We start from the raw sequence: 19,661 nt of genomic DNA, 5'->3' as shown, positions 1-19,661 counted from the left end.
GCGGTTCACAGTGAATAGCGCACATTTATGCCAGGCAATTGTTTATGAACTAATGCCGATGAATAATGACAAAGTTTACTTTACGATGTTTATATAGTAATATATGTTTTAGATGGTTGTAATATATGTTTTAGATGGTTGTAAAAATGCATATTTTATCTCTTGAACTTTAATGAGCATCATGTAACTGTAATAGTAAGGCGCAGACATTTCAAAATAAGAGTCTGTGTATTTCGAGGGATGTTTTTCCCTTTTCACACCATTCTTTGTAAAACCTAGAAATGGTTGTGCGTGAAAATCCCAGTAACTGAGCAGATTGTGAAATACTCAGACCGGCCCGTCTGGCACCAACAACCATGCCACGCTCAAAATTGCTTAAATCACCTTTCTTTCCCATTCTGACATTCAGTTTGGAGTTCAGGAGATTGTCTTGACCAGGACCACACCCCTAAATGCATTGAAGCAACGGCCATGTGATTGGTTGATAAGATAATTGCATTAATGAGAAATTGAACAGGTGTTCCTAATAATCCTTTAGGTGAGTGTAAGTCATTTTTGCTTGCACAATAAACTGTATTTAATTTAATTCCCATTTAATTCATAGTCAGGAGGAAAGACCAGTATTTGACACATTCAATAAAGTATCAGGGTTACAATAGTTAAATAAAACCATTAAAAAAATCTTCATTATTTGAAATTAAATAAATGTTAACTGAAATTTAAAAAATAAATAAATAAACAAATTTATTTGAAGCTTTAGCTTAACCTGATATGGCCTACTAACTAAAACAGAAATACAAAGTTATAAAAACTATATAGATGTTTAAAAAAAAAAAAAGTGAATTGAGCTCTTGTGTTGACCGCGCATGCGCAACATGCCATATGTTCTGTACAGGAAACAGAATTGATTAGTTAATCTCTTGAGTCTTCGAGTTTGAGTCATTTGTTCATCAAGTCCCAGTCCCATAGGCAAGGCTATGCAGTCACTGGAAACAGAAAAGATTAGTTCATCTCTCGAGTCTTCGGGTTCGAGTCGGTCGTTCAAGTCCCCATAGGCTGAAAGCAGAAACAGAAAAGATTAGTTCATCTCTCGAGTCTTTGGGTTCGAGTCGTTCGTTCTTGTCACGTGACATGACCGCCATGGTGGATACAGAGATTAGTTAATTCACAACCTTCCTTACAAACAAGTGTGTAGGTTTTTTCAGTTTTTTTTCAGTTTTTTAGCTAGTATAATAATTGATTTTCCTATGAAGATTGGACACATTGGGCTGGTCAAAATGGATAGGCATAACATAAATGTTTATTGCACATCTGATGATTTTATAATAATAAATATATTACAACGTGCAGTCAATAATACGTTTGTAATGTTGTATATGTTGTGAGACCCTGAACTGGGAAGCGGTCACGTGACAAAAGAACGAGACTCGAACCCGAAGACTCGAGAGGTGAACTAATCTTTCTAGGGAACAGATGTGATTAAATGTGAAGTGACGAAAGAACAATTTGGATCGGGAGGTGAGGTGAGCTAACAGACTGCATACATAGCCTGAAGCAAGCCAAGCAATTAATTAATAATTTCTTTCTCAAAGTTTGGCCATGGCTGCATTAGTTTATAGTTTATTTTTTATTCCGACAGTACTAAATGTATTGGAAAATTTAACATGTAACATTTTAATTAGATTCTGCTGAAATGAACGAAAATTACTTGAAAAAAGCTTTGTTCATTTTGCTGCACGAGATTCAAAGATCCGAGTCAGTAAAATGATCCAAACTTCCCACTACTAATGTTTTAATTTTGGGCAGAGTAACCGAGGCATGAGCTGTACAGGCTCCACCCTCTGGATAAAAGATAAATACACGGAAACAATGTTTATCCACTCAAAAATGGCCATTTACAACATGATTGTATAAATGATCTGTGGGGAATTTTGAGTTGAAACTTAAGACACATTCTGGGGACACGTACAAATGGGCATAATAGGAAGTCACATGACTAAACATGCATCATCCTTTTCAAATATCTCTTTTCACAGTTTACTTGAGAGAGCGAGCGCCTTAAAAAAGCTCAGTTTTTGCAGGACAAAATCGTCATTCTGTGGACGGAAGGCAAAAGCAGAGATTAAAAGATGTGTTTTCCAGTACATATCTGCATTAAGTGTATACGTGTCTGAGTCACGTCACCTAATGATTGGACTGCCATGGTTCAGTGCTCCTTCTCTCAATATGCAGAACTTCACTGGAAACGATCATAAAGGCATGACTGATTTTCAGACATGACACCTCAGATGAAGGCACATCACCTTCGGCTCAGTCTTGCCAAAACAGAGCTCTGTAATCCCAGACAGCCCATCAGATGTACATAACATCAGTGTTTAATAGGGTTTCACAACACTTATGGATGGCAAACATGACGGCAAGAAACCAGTTGAGCTTTACTACCCACAGCAGCCCGTTTGAGTAATGCTGTGCAGCTCTTCATTATGCCAAGAAAGAATGTCTTGGATCAGGTGGTGAGGTGAACTAACAGAGTTAGACTGCAATAGCCTGACCCAACAACTAATCAATTAATTAAACGTTTCAGCTTCTTATCATTTGGCTTTGGTTGCAGTACCCTATAGTTTATTTTTATTTATTTTTACAAATGTAATCAACATTTTCATAAGTAGGCTACTAGATGGGCAATTTAACACGTCATTTTAATTATATTTTGCTAAAATGAATGAAATGATTCGAAAAAAGATTAGTTAATTTTTGCTGAACGAGACTCAAAGATACGAGTCAGTAAAATGATCTGAACTTCCCACTACTATGACGCACCCACCGCTAGCCTAGCTTAGCACAAAGACTGGAGGTAAACAGCTCCAGCTAGCCTACTGCTCAATAAGTGACAAAATAACGCCAACATTTTCCTATTTACATGTTGTGTTGTGTATAGTTACATCGTGTACTAAGACCGATATGGCTAGGAACTATACTCTCATTCCTGCGTAATAATCAAGGAACTTTGCTGCCATACCATGGGTGCCGCGGCGCAATGATATTAAGCAGCGCCTGAAAATAGTCCCCAGTGCGCTCTCTGTGCAAGCAGGTTGTCACGTTGGTTATGTTGACGGAAGTGTGCCGCTGCACAGATGTGCTTTTGTAACTAATATTATGGAAAAGAGAGAGGACCCAACTTTTAGTCTTTCATCCAATGAAATTACATCACACTATGCAAATTATGTGAAATTGTGATAATCCGTTTATTTTTGAAGGAGGTTTTCCTAATGGGTAACTTAGTTGACAACGTTTTTTCGGACACATAAAATAAGGTATATCACAAACACTTCTTATTTTTGAGGAGCACAACCTAATGTGAAAACCAGGGTTTTATGTGATATGACTTCATATCACATAAAACCCTGGTTTTCAGCTGTCCGGTTTTGTAAAATTGCTCAATCTAATCTGCATTTAAGCGTGGAAATGATCTCAAACATAAATTAATTTCATAGTTTTACCTTCAGTTAGATTAGATAGGCTAATCAAGACATTAGGTTGTGCTCCTCAAAAATAAGAAGTGTTTGTGAACCTAATTATGAACCTAATTTTTGAACAAAAGTTATGGGTTTTTCCACATGTAGTAGTGTGACTGGGGGGAATATAATTTTTGTACTATGGAAATAAGCACCTGGGGCTTTATATTTATGGAAATATATAAAAAATATAACATCACGGACATGAGATCCGCAATTATAGAATGACCCAGGAGATGATCGGGTCACGTCCCACTTCTCTTGAGCTGATCTGCGCCAGAGCGATTTCACGCCACAGTGGCCAAACGGTATTTGAATTTCATAATAAAATGGACGTAATTTGAAATCTGAGACTTTGTTTCATATCAGTAGTAACAAAGCACAAAGATTATTACGATTTATTGGAAACAGGATGACTAATCATTCGATTCAAATCTAGAGATCAATATTTGTTTTACCCAGCCATATAATAGGCTACAGTATATAATATAATAACTTATAAATATAATAGACTAAAGTATCAAATATAGCCTATATAATAGGCTACAGTATCTTCAGACTGCAAAAACTCATTTCCACCAGGTATTACTTTGAAAAATTGACTTAAATAGGGTTCCCACGAGATATTACGTTCCCACAAATTGATATCTCATGGCCACAACATATCACATTCCCATGAGTTAATATGACGTGGCCACGACAAAACTCAACCGAACATGTCCCTTCCCGCTCACCGTAATGATCTGCCAATGAGTGAATGTCCCTTCTTAAACACTAGAGGGAGCCTCCGTTATCTGTAAGACAAAGCTGGGCGAGGTCTTGGTTCTTCAGAGCTGAAGATGGCATTTCAACAAATGCTTTTAAATGCCTTGCATTAAAGCCAGACAGCTGTATTGGTAACACTGTATTTTACAGTGTCCTTGTTACATGTTACTTTAATAATAACTATAAATTATGCATAATTGCATGCAACTAACCCTAATCCTAACCTTATAGTAAGTACATGTAGGTATTTAATATTACTCAGAACATAAATGTATAATTACAATGTATCAAGGACAGCTTAAAATAAAGTGTAACCCTGTATTCATTCGACACAAGATATCAGTCCAAATGAAAAAGCTTTACATTTTCATATCATTTTTACAGTGAAGGGTTTTATGAGAAAATAATACCAATTCAAATTTTCACATTTATTTTTAATTGTTTGTGTGTTTCTTCTCTACAGTTGGCGGAAGAGCAAAACATAGGCTAGTTCAGAACGATTGACCAAGATTCTTACTTTAAATATATAAAGCAAACCATTATATGCTGAGGACAGCAGATGTTCTGTGTTGGCAGCCTATCACAAATGACTTCCTTCTTTTGCACACTAATGACCTTTGATCCGTATTAAAGTCTTGCTATTGATTGAGATGCAAACCCCTCCCCCCAACACCAATACACATCCAGAACCCAACAAGGCCTTCAGAACAGGAAGAAAACAAATGCTCAGGCACTCGCACCAAAATGTGCCTTATCATCAGGGCCATCCTTAGCATGGGGCGAGTTCCCAGTTTACAGTATGACAAACATGTTTCATACATGTGCTAAATGTGCAGAGAGACAGTGTTCTCTGTGCGAGTCTCCAGGGTCCCATCAGCACCGACTGCATGCAGAGAGGAGCGGAGGGGGGTGGGACAGTCCACTTGCATTTCCATCAGAGCTCATATCCTGCCAGGGCTTCCCTAGAGAGACTGAGAGACTCCATCAGATGTGGGCCGCTTTAAACGAGTCTCAACCCCCACAGCTGTGTCTCTGCATAACTCAATAGCACATAATGCACACTGACCACTGCAAAAGAGAACTCAACTGAACCCGTTTAAACGGCATGGCAAGGGCTGCTTCTTTTGCCTCTCTCATTCACTCCAGCTCATCAGAAGAGAGTTGAATATGAAAGGTGATACTGTGGATGATTGACTTACATGTCAATGATTTACTACAATAGATATGCATTACTCATACATATGCAAATCACCCTCCTGCCATCTTGATCCTCACTACAGCTGTTGAGCAAAGCCTCCTAATCTCCATCTGCTCCCCTGCTGTATTGATGACTATTTGAGGATCATTCTGTGGGATTCAAAGCCTAAATGGCTAACATTACCACTGTTTCACTACCTAGTAAGCTGCCTACCAATACAGCATTTTAAAGGATCATAGGCATGCTCCCGAGGTTAAGTTAAAGGTATAGATGGATGAATTATGCTGCCTTTAATTATAAAGCCTGGAGACGGCAATGCCAGAATGCAACGAGTTCAGGTAGATAATAAATATATGGCATGTGGTGTTGATATAATATAAGATTATAAAATAATATAATATTAATATAATATGCCACAGTATATGATATAATAGGCTATAATATAATAGGCTACATTAATATAATAAGCTACAGTATATGATATAATAGGCTATAATATAATAGGCTACAGTATATAATAGGCTACAATATAATAGGTTACAGTATATGATATAATAGTCTATGATATAATAGGCTACAGTCTATGATAATAGGCTGTAAAATAATAGACTACAGTATATGATATGATAGGCTATAATATAACAGGCTAGAGTATATGATATAATAGGCTATAATATAATAGGTTACAGTATATGATATAATAGGCTATAATATAATAGGTTACAGTATATGATATAATAGGCTATAATATAATAGGTTACAGTATATGATATAATAGGCTATAATATAACAGGTTACAGTATATGATATAATAGGCTATAACATAACAGGCTACAGTATATGATATAATAGGCTATAATATAATAGGTTACAGTATATGATATAATAGGCTAGAATATAACAGGCTACAGTATATGATATAATAGGCTAGAATATAACAGGCTATAGTATATGATATAATAGGCTAGAATATAACAGGCTATAGTATATGATATAATAGGCTAGAGTATATGATATAATAGGCTATAATATAACAGGCTACAGTATATGATCTAATAGGCTATAATATAATAGGTTACAGTATATGATATAATAGAATATAATATAACAGGCTACAGTATATGATAAAATAGGATATAATATAACAGGCTACAGTATATGATATAATAGGCTACAGTATATGATATAATAGGCTACAATATAACAGGCTACAGTATATGATATAATAGGCTACAGTATATGATATAATAGGCTACAATATAACAGGCTACAGTATATGATATAATAGGCTATAAAATAATAGGCTACAGTATATGATATAATAGGCTATAATATAACAGGCTACAGTATATGATATAATAGGCTATAATATAATAGGCTACAGTATATGATATAATAGGCTATAATATAATAGGCTACAGTATTAGGTTACAGTATATGATATAATAGGCTATAAATCTAATAGGCTACAGTATATGATATAATAGGCTATAAATCTAATAGGCTACAGTATATGATATAATAGGCTACAATATAACAGGCTACAGTATATGATATAATAGGCTATAATATAACAGGCTACAGTATATGATATAATAGGCTATAATATAATAGGCTACAGTATATGATATAATAGGCTATAATATAATAGGCTACAGTATTAGGTTACAGTATATGATATAATAGGCTATAAATCTAATAGGCTACAGTATATGATATAATATGCTATAATATAATAGGTTACAGTATATGATATAATAGGTTATAATATGATAGGTTACAGTATATGATATAATAGGCTATAATATAATAGGTTACAGTATATGATATAATATGCTATAATATAATAGGTTACAGTATATGATATAATAGGCTATAATATAATAGGTTACAGTATATGATATAATAGGCTATAATATAATAGGCTACAGTATATGATATAATAGGCTATAATATAATAGGCTGCAGTATATGATATAATAGGCTATAAAATAATAGGCTACAGTATATGATATAATAGGCTATAATATAATAGGTTACAGTATATGATATAATAGGCTACAATATAATAGGTTACAGTATATGATATAATAGGCTATAATATAATAGGCTACAGTATATGATATAATAGGCTATGATATGCTACAGTATATGATATAATAGGCTATAATATAATAGGCTAGTATATGATATAATGGGCTATAATATAATAGGCTACAGTATATGAGTATGATATAATGGGCTATAATATAATAGGTTACAGTATATGAGTATATGATATAATGGGCTATAATATAATAGGTTACTTACAGTATATGAGTATATGATATAATAGGCTATAATATAATAGGTTACAGTAAATGAGTATATGATATAATAGGCTATAATATAATAGGATACAGTATATGAGTATATGATATAATGGGCTATAATATAATAGGTTACTTACAGTATATGAGTATATGATATAATAGGCTATAATATAATAGGTTACAGTATATGAGTATATGATATAATGGGCTATAATATAATAGGTTACTTACAGTATATGAGTATATGATATAATAGGCTATAATATAATAGGTTACAGTATATGAGTATATGATATAATGGGCTATGATATAATAGGTTACTTACAGTATATGAGTATATGATATAATAGGCTATAATACAATAGGTTACAGTAAATGAGTATATGATATAATAGGCTATAATATAATAGGATACTGTATATGAGTATATGATATAATAGGCTATAATATAATAGGCTACAGTATATGAGTATATGATATAATAGGCTATAATATGATAGGTTACAGTATATGATATAATAGGCTACAATATAATAGGTTACAGTATATGATATAATAGGCTACAATATAATAGGTTACAGTATATTATATAATAGGCTATAATATAATAGGTTACAGTATATGATATAATAGGTTATAATATGATAGGTTACAGTATATGATATAGGCTATAATATAATAGGTTACAGTATATGATATAGGCTATAATATAATAGGTTACAGTATATGATATAATAGTATAATCTATTCATCAAAAAATCTTGGTTTCAACGTTAATATTAAGCACAACTGTTTTCAACATTGATAATAATAATCAGAAATATTTCTTGACATATTAGATTTCTGAAGGACCATGTGAAACTGAAGACTAAAAGTAATGCTGCTGAAAATTCAGCCTTGATCACAATATCATTTTAACCTGATATTTGTGTGCAATGTATTTTATGCGTATTACAGTATTACATTGTCAGCTTAGCAACATGCCAACATAAATCTCTAGGTTTTGAATCAGAGCTATTGTCTCATTCATCACATTCCCAGTCAAACATACAGGGCTTTTTGCTTTAAATCTGTGGACCTAGCCTTAAATAGTAGGGCAAAAGAGCGAGCTGATTACAGCCTGTTTCCCTTGAGTTCTTAAAACTCATTTGCAGAATGTGAGAGCTCCAGCCACTGCTGTAGAGACTAATCTTGTGGTCACTTGCATTCTGTGTAAGAAGCGTCCGTTCCAGCCAAGAACAGCTGACTATGGGAAGTGTTATGAAGGGCTGTGCCTGTGACTCAGGATCTGTGGGGGAAGGGCAGCTTCACTGTGGAACAGACAAAGGCCAACATGTTAAAGGAACAGTTCCAGAATAATAAACAACAGTAGTGCATCTGACACAGTGGTTCATTTAACACTTCATTAATACATACAGCATTACATACAGAGCTGGATCACTGATCATGCCATATTGATTGTGTGGATCATGATATCCTGTGGGATCTGGTGAATTTCCCATCTACAGCTGATGCTCAGTGAGAAACAGCTGTTCGTATGCAAAATATTCCACGTTGAGATCATGACTAATGAAGAGGTGCAGACTAACCCAATACACACACACACACACACACACACACACACACACACACACACACACACACACACACACACACACACACACACACACACACACACACACACACACACACACACACACACAAAACACTCACAAACAGACAGATACACACACACTCACTCACAAACAGGCACACACACACACACACACACACAGACACACTCACAGAAATACACACTCACACAGACGCTCACACCCCACACAAACAGACACACACACTCACTCCCTCATTTATGCGTGCACATAAACACACACACACACACACACACACACACACACACACACACACACACACACACACACACACACACACACACACACACACACACACACACACACACACACACACACACACACACACACACACACACACACACATACTTATTCACACACACGGGAGAGGTACCCTGTTGAACAACACTAATCTACTTATGATTTAGGATATTTGTATGATTATTACCCTTGTTAAAAAGAAGTGTATGCCTACTTCAAATCTTAAAAGCTTATTAAAAAACTGTACTTGCAGATAAAATATTAATGAAATCAAAACAATGTTCACTTTCATGACTGTTTAACACACCTTTAAAAAGCGCACTTTGTAATGGTCAAATTAAACGTTTTACTTTAAAGAAAATCATCCTGTTTTAATAGTTCTTTGTACTGCTTTAAATAAGTGCACTTATTTTGGTGTTGACTAACATAATGCACATGTAAAATACTTTTATCTGTGTTGATATTACATTTAAAATTAATATATTTTAAACATACTAAATTTCACCTTCATCATTATAAATGTTGCAATTTACAAATTTTAATACCTGACATACAAGTTTCAATAGAAATGATAATGAAGTACATTTTAGTTTACTATAAATATTACATTTAAAGATGTACTTAAGTCCTACCTAAGTGGGTAAAAAAATCACTGTTAAGTTCAGTAAATTGCATTCAATATAAATTTAAAGGAATTTGGGTGTGTTCCTTTAAACTATGATACATTTTCGTTTAATTGTAAATGTCATGCATTTAAGTTGCGCTAGTCTTTTCTTCTCTATTGCGTAGCCTATATCTGAGTGAGAACGCGTCACAAACAAGAACAAATGTTGGGCGGGGCTTGATTTTGTCTGTGGGGAATTGATTGGATGGTTGCTATTGGTGGATCTCATGTGACAGATGACAGGTCATCAGAGAAGAGAAGCGATGCTGCAAGAGGGAGGGGAAGTTATTCTGATTCAAGATTACCAGGAACACAAAAAAATAATGATATGCATGTATAAATGATTTAGAATAAATACTGCAATATTCCATTAAAATCAAAACAAGAAATGTCATATTTGATTTCATGGTGACACAGTAATTAACACCGTTTTCCACACGGGTATCTCTGCTTGACCAATACTAAATGCAAACACTTATGCTATGATAGGTTAGGTTTTGCTGCATCTAATAACCCTTCTAATATTTGATGATAATGACAAGATAGATTTTCATAAGAGTGATGCTTAGCCTGATTTATCACCCACCTGAGAAGTATAAATCATGCGTGTTTAGTACGAGTATGAATAATGCACATGGTGCACTAGCAGGACATCTGCTGAGTCAGGGACAGAGACGCTCACTGTCTGCATCTGAAGGCAAGGGCATTGAAGACAATTTAATACAACCAAACCTAGTCACTGTAACATAGAGTATATCCTCACACAGCTCTATAATGCTGTTGTCCAGCATCGATTAAAATGTACAAACACAACAGTGTAACAACTCAAATGTGCAGCTTCGGCTCCCCTGCAGCATTAATAATTCAGTTAGCAGGCAAACACAAAAATGCTTTCGTGACAGCTGGATCAAAGGAGTGGCGAGAGAAGAAACGACGCCAGCCCTTTTATTTATGACTTCCTCTTTTACACACCAGCATTCATGCCATTGTGAGAAAGAAATGCACTTAATTGTATTGAATGTGCACTTCTAGTGTACTTCAGATACAGATCATTTTAATGAAATAAAAGGCCACTTAAGTGAACTTAAATAGAGTAGTCTTTCATGACTGCTAATAGTGTCAAATCAGACGTTTTACCTTCAATTTAAATCATTATGTTTTAATAATCTTTTGTTGTTAATGTTAATGACGTACACGTGTTTTGATGTGTGGGACTATTAGAGAGGCGTGAAGAGAGACTGGGTGTGCCACATTAATGTCATTTTCTTCTTCACTAAGACGGCGATGTCTTAGCGACGTCTTTCTGCTTTCACTGAGTGAAAGTCATTGTGAATCTCTGTTTGCAACCCATTTTACTTCTGTAATGTCACATACACCGATCAGGCATAACATCATGAAATTATGAGGTGAAGTGTATAACACTGATTATCTCTTTATCATGGCACCTGTTAGTGGGTGGGATATATTAGGCAGAAATTGAACATTTCGTCCTCAAAGTTGAATAGAAGCAGGAAAAATGGGCAAGTGTAGGAATTTGAGCGAGTTTGACAAGGACCAAATTGTGATGGCTAGACGACTGGGTCAGAGCATCTTCAAAACTGCAGCTCTTGTGGGGTGTTCCCGGTCTGCAGTGGTCAGTATCTATCAAAAGTGGGAATGGGAAGAAGGCAAGCCGGCGGAGACAGTGTGATGCTTCGGGCAATGTTTTGCTGGAAAACCTTGGGTCCTGCCATCCATGTGGATGTTACTTTGACACATACCACCTACCTAAGCATTGTTGCAGACCATGTACACCCTTTCATAGAAACGGTATTTCCTGGTGGCTGTGGCTCTTTCAGCAGATAATGCGCCCTGCCACAAAGCAAAAATGGTTCAGGAATACTTTGAGGAGCACAGCAACGAGTTTGAGGTGTTGACTTGGCCTCCAAATTCCCCAGATCTCAATCAAATCGAGCATCTGTGGGATGTGCTGAACAAATAAGTCCCATCCATGGAGGCCCCACCTTGCAACTTACAGGACTTAAAGGATCTGCTGCTAACATCTTGGTGCCAGATACCACAGCACACTTTCAGGGGTCTAGTGGAGTCCATGCCTCGAGGGGTCAGGGCTGTTTTGGCAGCAAAAGATTAGGTCATACTGTTATGCTTGATTGGTGTATAACATGCTTTAACAAAACAAATATGGTGTTTACTTTCATGACGACTATAATGTCATGTTGAGTCTAATGAACACAATTCTAATATATTAGATCTCATAAGTATGATTAGGGCTGGGCAAAAAAATTGATTTTTCGATTAATCGTTTTTTAAAATGTGGTCGATTCAAAATTGATTCTCAAGGCCAAGAATCGATTTTTTTTCCCCGGGGGTTTCCAGTTGATCCTGCCCGGTATCGCATGCTTGTCGTTAAGATCAAATCTAATGGCAATCGCATCTAAGGAAGGCACGCAAATAACAGAGATAGTGACGAAATATAATTCATCATCCGGGGCATGAATCACTGCTCAGACGCCCCTGGAGGAAAAAGCCTCCATAAAAACTGAATGTCTGAATGACGGTCAGCTAAATCGCAAGAAATTCTTGTCCTTTACTGAAAATAGCTGAAAATCATCCAATATCCTTTTTATGTTTTAGAATAAGTGTATCAAAATATCCATAAAAACTAAATTGTATTGTATTTAACATAATTGTATGCATTTGAAATACAGAGATGGGTTCTGTTTTAATGTAGGCCTACCCAAGTGTACCTAAAATAAAAATAATTTAATATACAGGTTTGTGGCTCTTAATTTCTTTTTAATTACCCACTTGTAAACTCATGTTCACTGTTCTTTTGTATAAATATAGTAGGCTATTTGAATTAAATCTATATTCATTGAGTTGAATTGAAGTTGAATCGAGAATCGAAAATCGAATCGAGAATCAAAATCGAATCGATTTGAGAGCTTGCGAATCGAAATCGAATCGGAACATCTCAATCGATACCCAGCCCTAAATATGATCATACAAATATATCTATTTACAAATATGTATGCACATGACGTCTTTGTTTGACTCTCCCCCGGTTCTCACTTTTCATCTCCACCCTCTTTTACTCACACCTTCCCTGGGAAACTGGCCCATCATATTTCTAACTGCATATAATATTATAGGCCTGTTCCTCATTCTTTCATTTAAATTTGTTCGACATAAGAAAAAGTCATATGGGTTTGGGACAACAAGAGGGGCAATACATTTTAATCAAATAGCAAGCATTCCTTATATTAGCCTGCATAACTAACCAGAAGGCTGAACTCATTAATACTGAACGACCTTGATGAAACTGCCATGACTCACCTAAGTAATCCGTAAGTATTCACTGTAATTAACCTATTTTAATCGTGAAACAATGAGAGTACATAAGTAGCCTCACTTCAAATGATTTGAATCACAGGCGCATGAGCGTACCATCTGCTTCTGTAACAGTATCTGCAGTCTTATCTGGCCAGCCCTCTGAAAACCCCGCAGGACTTTGCCCGTGATACAGCAGGAGGACTGGGGCAAACCCTCATTCTCCAGGTTTAAGTCACAGCAACTGCGCAAAGGCAGATTGCATTACCATGCATTCCCTCTCCAGATTAGTTTTTAATAATACAACTGCACCCAAACCAGAGATGTGTCTGCCTGTGAAACATGAAACCATAATACATTTCTCTCTTCTTCACGTCCACATACATAAAAGACCCTTTAAAGGGACAGTTCACCCAAAAATGATTCATTCCTCACCCTCATGTCGTTCCAAACCCGTGAGACCTTCGCTCATCTTTAGAACACAAGTTAAGATATTTTTGATATTTCTGAACCACCCATTGGCTTTTTCCTTCGTTATTACCACTTTTCAAGACCTAGAAATGTAGTAAAGAGATCAGTAAAATAGTCATGTAGTTCAACCTTAATGTTATGAAGCGACGAGAATACTTTTTGTGCGCAAAACAAACAAAACAAGTGACTTATTTCAACAATCTCTTCACGTCTGTCTTGTCATTAATGTAGTGCATATTTACATATATGAGTAATCATTTGAAGCGTCTTGTTGGTTTTATACACAGCAAAAATAGCCTCCGTTTGACCGAAATTACAGAATCGGCAGAAAGCGGACTATCTGGATAGCATCTTAAATGTTTATATGGTTGTCAGTGCATGTGACACTATATCATTTTGCCTTTAATACGATTTTCCCAATAAATAGGCAAGAATGAACCTGGTGTCCTCCATGATTCCTGTTCATTCCAACAACAAAGCACTTGAATAAAACAAGCTCGTATTCACGACTTCTAAAGTGGGAATTATGAAATTTCACATGCACGTGAAGGCAGCATTATGTGAATCACGTAGGAGAATGACTTGGAAGAGTAGAGATTGTTGGATAAAGTCGTTATTTTTGCGCACAAAAAGTATTCTCGTGGCTTCATAACATTATGGTTGAACCACTAGGGTCACATGGACTATTTTAACGACGTCTTTACTTCCTTTCTAGACCTTGAAAGTGTTCATTAAATTGCTGTCTATGGAGGGGTCAGAGAGCTCTCGGATTTCATCAAAAATACATTGTGTTCTGAAGATGAACAAAGGTCTTACGGGTTTGGAACGAAATGAGGATGAGCAATTAATAAATAAAAATAATAATTTTTGGCTGAACTAACCCTTTCTTCATAGCTTTGAGAAGCCAAACTGTCACTACAAAGGGCTTCATGTTGCCTAAACATTAATAAACATCATAAACTGCTTCATCTCCGTCTCTGTGCACTTGCTTCTTACTCAATAATAAAACACGTGCCCTATGTAGTAAATACAGGACAAATGAACAGCAATGTATAATATTTTGATGGATACTGAGCTATTGTGCGAACATTTTTACATTCTTATACATTTTTTCAATTAATGCTTTTTTTGGCCTGTAAATAGAATGTTAGATTGCACTTCCTGTTATTAAACTAAGCCTGGGCACACAAAGCCATAAACAAAGAAGTGTTTTCAAAATATACAGTTTCATTACAGGGCTTTGCTTCTGTGGTATGTCAACTATTCTCTTTTCTTCCTTTTTTTTTGTGCTGCCGTAGAAAATCATACGTTGACATCAAATTTGATTGACAACCACTGTGGGCTAATCAGCATTCTCTGTCTCTGCTGTGATTGGATAGAGTGTATACATGTGGGCGGGCTTTAGACAGACAGCTAATGGTGTGCTGATACATACTAACCTTGTGTCCAGGGGGCGGGGCGTGAGGAGTCTATTTATATGGGGGAAGTGTCTAGACTCAACCAGTTGAAGAAAGAAAAAGGTTTACCACCTTCTCAAATCTTATTACTCAAAAGAGTCAAAATGAGGGAAATCGTGCATCTTCAAGCCGGACAATGCGGTAACCAGATTGGAGCAAAGGTCGGTTTTTTTTAGTTTTTAGTTTTTAATCGAAATTTGCAGTTCTTGTTGGGTTAACATTTAGTATTAGTATTTATTGCACTGATTATGTATATAAATCTAATATAATCGTTATTTTCTCTTATGTGCCTAATTGTTCAGTCTAATACGAGCCGCATAATATTCTGATATTGTTTGAATGAAATCTAGGTCATACATGTGCTTCCTCGTTCGAGTTTATTTTGTTTGAATGAAACGCTTAAAATGCTTTAAAACATGACGAAATTTAGCCGTTTCCATAAATGTATATACATTGGAAAATAAATCTTGTCAATTGTTCGTCTTCGCCGGCGTCTGTCTCGCGCTTCCCTTTGTGAGATCCGCCGCAGTGCGACAAAAGGAAGTGAACGTTTACGCGCAGTCTAAATATAGCCAGATTTTCTTTAAATAAATAATTGCATTAAATATTACAATCTGAAATCCAAATAGCATCGACTTGTTAATTCGAATATATACATTTTAGATCTGAAATGTAGGCCCCTACAAATCGATTAGGGTATGAATTCACCGGAAATGGATTTCAGCCAACCGGTGCGCGTGGCGCGCGCGCGAGTTTTGCGCGGGAGGAGTTCAAATAAGATCAATTGTTACTGACGTTGTAAGTAACATATTGTAACAGAAATTAAAATGTATAAAAGCGCATTATATTTACCAACGATTTTGTATCCAACGTATGAGGTCTAAAATCATGTTAATGTGAAATATGTGTGGGAGTTTGTGAACAGTTGGCACTTTTTGCAAAGCCCACTCGGTGAATATTTGAAAAGCAAATTTTTAATGAAGTATAAAGACCTTATTCACAGCAGCGCCATTTTGACTTTTTTTCTCTTCAGTGGGTTGTACTGTTATTTAATGTGGTTTTTGGATGGTTCTGCTTATGAAACTACTAAATCTTCCCAAGACGATTTCATTACAAAAAAACTAGACATAACGAGCTGTGGATGATTATAAGTGATCTAGGCACTTTTATACCGCTTGTTTTTGTGCAATTTATGCCTTTCATACCTGTCTTTTCTCTGAACAAGGTCCTTTTCAGTCCATAATATGATCAGATACATTGTTGATTTTAAATCTGTCATGGATCACTGATAACATTGTTAATTGTTGCTTGTAGCTTTCAGCTCAACCTAATCAAGTCACTCATATTATGAATTATTATATCCTGTAGTTCTGGGAGGTTATCAGTGATGAGCATGGTATTGATCCCACCGGCACATATCATGGTGACAGTGACCTCCAGCTCGACAGGATCAATGTCTATTACAATGAGGCATCAGGTACGTCCACGTAGCAATAGTACTAAGTGAGGCTGCACATTATGCACATTTTTAATAAACCAGTTTAACCCTGTTTTATCAATGTTTTAGGAGGCAAATACGTGCCCCGTGCCGTGTTGGTGGATTTGGAGCCCGGAACCATGGACTCTGTGAGGTCCGGACCCTTCGGACAGGTCTTCAGGCCAGATAACTTTGTTTTTGGTGGGTATTGTTATTAATAGTGTTGTCATGATACTGGAAATTCCAACTGCAATACCTTGAAAAATATCGATATTCTATACCATTTTCAATAAAATTTGGGAAAACTACCCTATATACCACCATACAGATAATTTCTCATAATTTTTTTAAATAATTTTTTTGTAATGGCTTACACAGTACAGGGAGGCTTTATTTCCAAAAAAGAAGTAAACCATCAGTAATAAAATAACAAATTGCACATGATAGGCACAAATACAATAAAGAGACAGATTAAATAAACATGGCTTTTAGTTGAAGTATTTACGCGCAGCTGGTATCTGTGTATCAATACAGCAGAAAACGAGTTTTGGAACCATTTCAGTATTTATATTTTTGACAACACTAGTTATTTAAATGAAATGCCATATTTGTTGAAAATGAGATGTTTTAAATGTGTTTCCTTCTGCTACAGGTCAGAGTGGTGCTGGAAACAACTGGGCCAAAGGCCACTACACGGAAGGAGCGGAGCTGGTTGACTCTGTCTTGGACGTGGTTCGTAAAGAGGCCGAGAGCTGCGACTGCCTGCAGGGCTTCCAGCTCACCCACTCCCTGGGTGGAGGCACTGGCTCCGGCATGGGCACCCTCCTCATCAGCAAGATCCGCGAGGAGTATCCCGACCGCATCATGAACACCTTTAGCGTAGTGCCCTCGCCAAAGGTGTCAGACACCGTGGTGGAGCCCTACAACGCCACGCTGTCTGTCCACCAGCTGGTCGAGAACACAGACGAGACCTACTGCATTGACAACGAAGCGCTGTACGACATCTGCTTCCGCACACTCAAACTCACCACGCCTTCATACGGCGACCTCAACCATCTCGTCTCGGCCACCATGAGCGGCGTCACCACCTGCCTCCGTTTCCCCGGGCAGCTTAACGCAGATCTGCGCAAGCTCGCCGTGAACATGGTGCCCTTCCCTCGCCTTCACTTCTTCATGCCTGGCTTCGCACCTCTCACCAGCAGGGGGAGCCAGCAGTACCGCTCCCTGACCGTACCAGAGCTCACGCAGCAGATGTTCGACGCCAAGAACATGATGGCCGCGTGCGACCCGCGCCACGGACGCTACCTCACAGTCGCCGCCATCTTCCGTGGCCGCATGTCCATGAAGGAGGTGGACGAGCAGATGCTCAACGTTCAGAACAAGAACAGCAGCTACTTTGTCGAATGGATCCCCAACAACGTCAAGACCGCCGTGTGCGACATCCCCCCTCGCGGGCTCAAAATGGCAGCCACCTTCATCGGCAACAGCACGGCCATCCAGGAGCTCTTTAAGCGCATCTCCGAGCAGTTCACCGCCATGTTCAGGCGCAAAGCTTTCCTCCACTGGTACACAGGCGAAGGTATGGATGAGATGGAGTTCACCGAGGCCGAGAGCAACATGAACGACCTGGTGTCCGAGTACCAGCAGTACCAGGACGCCACCGCCGAGGAGGAGGGCGAGTTTGAGGAAGAGGGAGAGGAAGAGCTGGCTTAGATCTCTCTATGTGTCGTTTTCCAAGCTGTATCATTTTGCTCTCATACAAGGAAAAAAATATGAAATTTTCTTCTTCTGTTCTTGCCTCTTATTTGTACAGATGTCATTAAAAGCCTTTTCTTCTGTTAAGATGTCTTCCTCTTTATTTAATTAGACTGAACCCATCCTCATTCTTTACTGGTCACACACACACACCGACTGATCCTTGTCGAACCTGTTGAGATTGCCTCCAGACATCACTGGTTGAGTGAACACATGCCAAAGTGTATTTACATTTCCAGTCATGAGGTTCATAATCTTCCATACATGATTGGGTTAACCCATACAATAGTTCTATATGTTAACAGAAATGGAAATGCATAGTGCTTTACCACAATATTGATGCTAAAATAATCTATTTTAATTACCTTCGGTCCAAATATTTAGCAAATTTTCTTGAATAAATACAGAACAATCTAAGCCTATTCTTTAGTTTGATAGTAATATTAAGTTGTCAACGCTAATAACACATGGTAGTTATTTAGTGACCAGAAATGTTAAATCTAGATTTAATTTTGTATTTATGTTTGTTGTATGTTGGGAGATGTTGCCTTAGAAACATTTTATTGGAGGATAAACATAGAGGCTCTTCACACGCTGAAAATATTCTTTAATTAATTTTTGTGCGTGTAAAGCGCTAAATAAAAATAGTACACTTTATAAGTCTACCATGCTAATTTCAAGCATTTTTATATTTACTGACTTCAATCTGCAAAACAAGATATGTAGAATGTTGGTAAGAAATTTTCATTTTAGTGAACAAACCCTGTAGTATCAATGGGAGATAATGAAAAACATCTCAGTAATGTGCAGAAAAATGTTTAATTA

The 19,661-nt window shown here is 36.8% G+C and overlaps 2 protein-coding genes across 5 annotated transcripts in view; one reads left to right on the top strand and one right to left on the bottom strand.

Annotated features, from left to right (window-relative positions):
- Positions 1–570: 570 nt before the first annotated feature.
- bcl2l16 (BCL2 like 16) overlaps positions 571–19,661 on the bottom strand; it is a 27,121-nt gene continuing 8,030 nt past the window's right edge. For 2 of the 4 annotated variants that reach the window (XM_079827278.1, XM_079827279.1), the window contains exon 3: positions 19,585–19,661. This exon is cut by the window's right edge and continues 1,206 nt beyond it. Coding sequence is in view for 2 of the 4 variants with exons in the window: in XM_079827280.1 (XP_079683406.1) it covers positions 9,072–9,100; positions 10,933–10,951; positions 10,984–11,037 (102 nt within the window). In the remaining 2 variants the exon portion in view is untranslated. Of the gene's footprint in view, positions 1,057–7,542; positions 9,101–10,932; positions 10,952–10,983; positions 11,038–19,584 lie in introns of those variants that run through there. The other 2 variants (XM_079827280.1, XM_079827281.1) reach the window with 2 other exon arrangements.
- On the top strand, positions 15,555–18,917 carry tubb2b (tubulin, beta 2b). The gene is made up of 4 exons (XM_079827277.1): positions 15,555–15,765; positions 16,973–17,081; positions 17,172–17,282; positions 17,734–18,917. Exons 1-4 carry the CDS (start codon positions 15,625–15,627, stop codon positions 18,792–18,794), a joined length of 1,422 nt encoding a protein of 473 aa, XP_079683403.1. The 5' UTR covers positions 15,555–15,624; the 3' UTR covers positions 18,795–18,917.

This window comes from Gobio gobio (assembly GCF_949357685.1).
Source record: "Gobio gobio genome assembly, chromosome: 10".
Classification (NCBI taxonomy): domain Eukaryota; kingdom Metazoa; phylum Chordata; class Actinopteri; order Cypriniformes; family Gobionidae; genus Gobio; species Gobio gobio.
This window is presented reverse-complemented; position numbering and strand designations above follow the sequence as displayed.

Excerpts from the sequence above, each read along its gene's own strand:
- tubb2b (XM_079827277.1), top strand. The coding sequence starts at position 15,625 with ATGGGGGAAGTGTCTAGACTCAACCAGTTGAAGAAAGAAAAAGGTTTA. Across the intron at positions 15,766-16,972 it reads GTAACCAGATTGGAGCAAAG|TTCTGGGAGGTTATCAGTGA; the intron begins GTCGGTTTTTTT and ends TATATCCTGTAG. Across the intron at positions 17,283-17,733 it reads GCCAGATAACTTTGTTTTTG|GTCAGAGTGGTGCTGGAAAC; the intron begins GTGGGTATTGTT and ends CTTCTGCTACAG.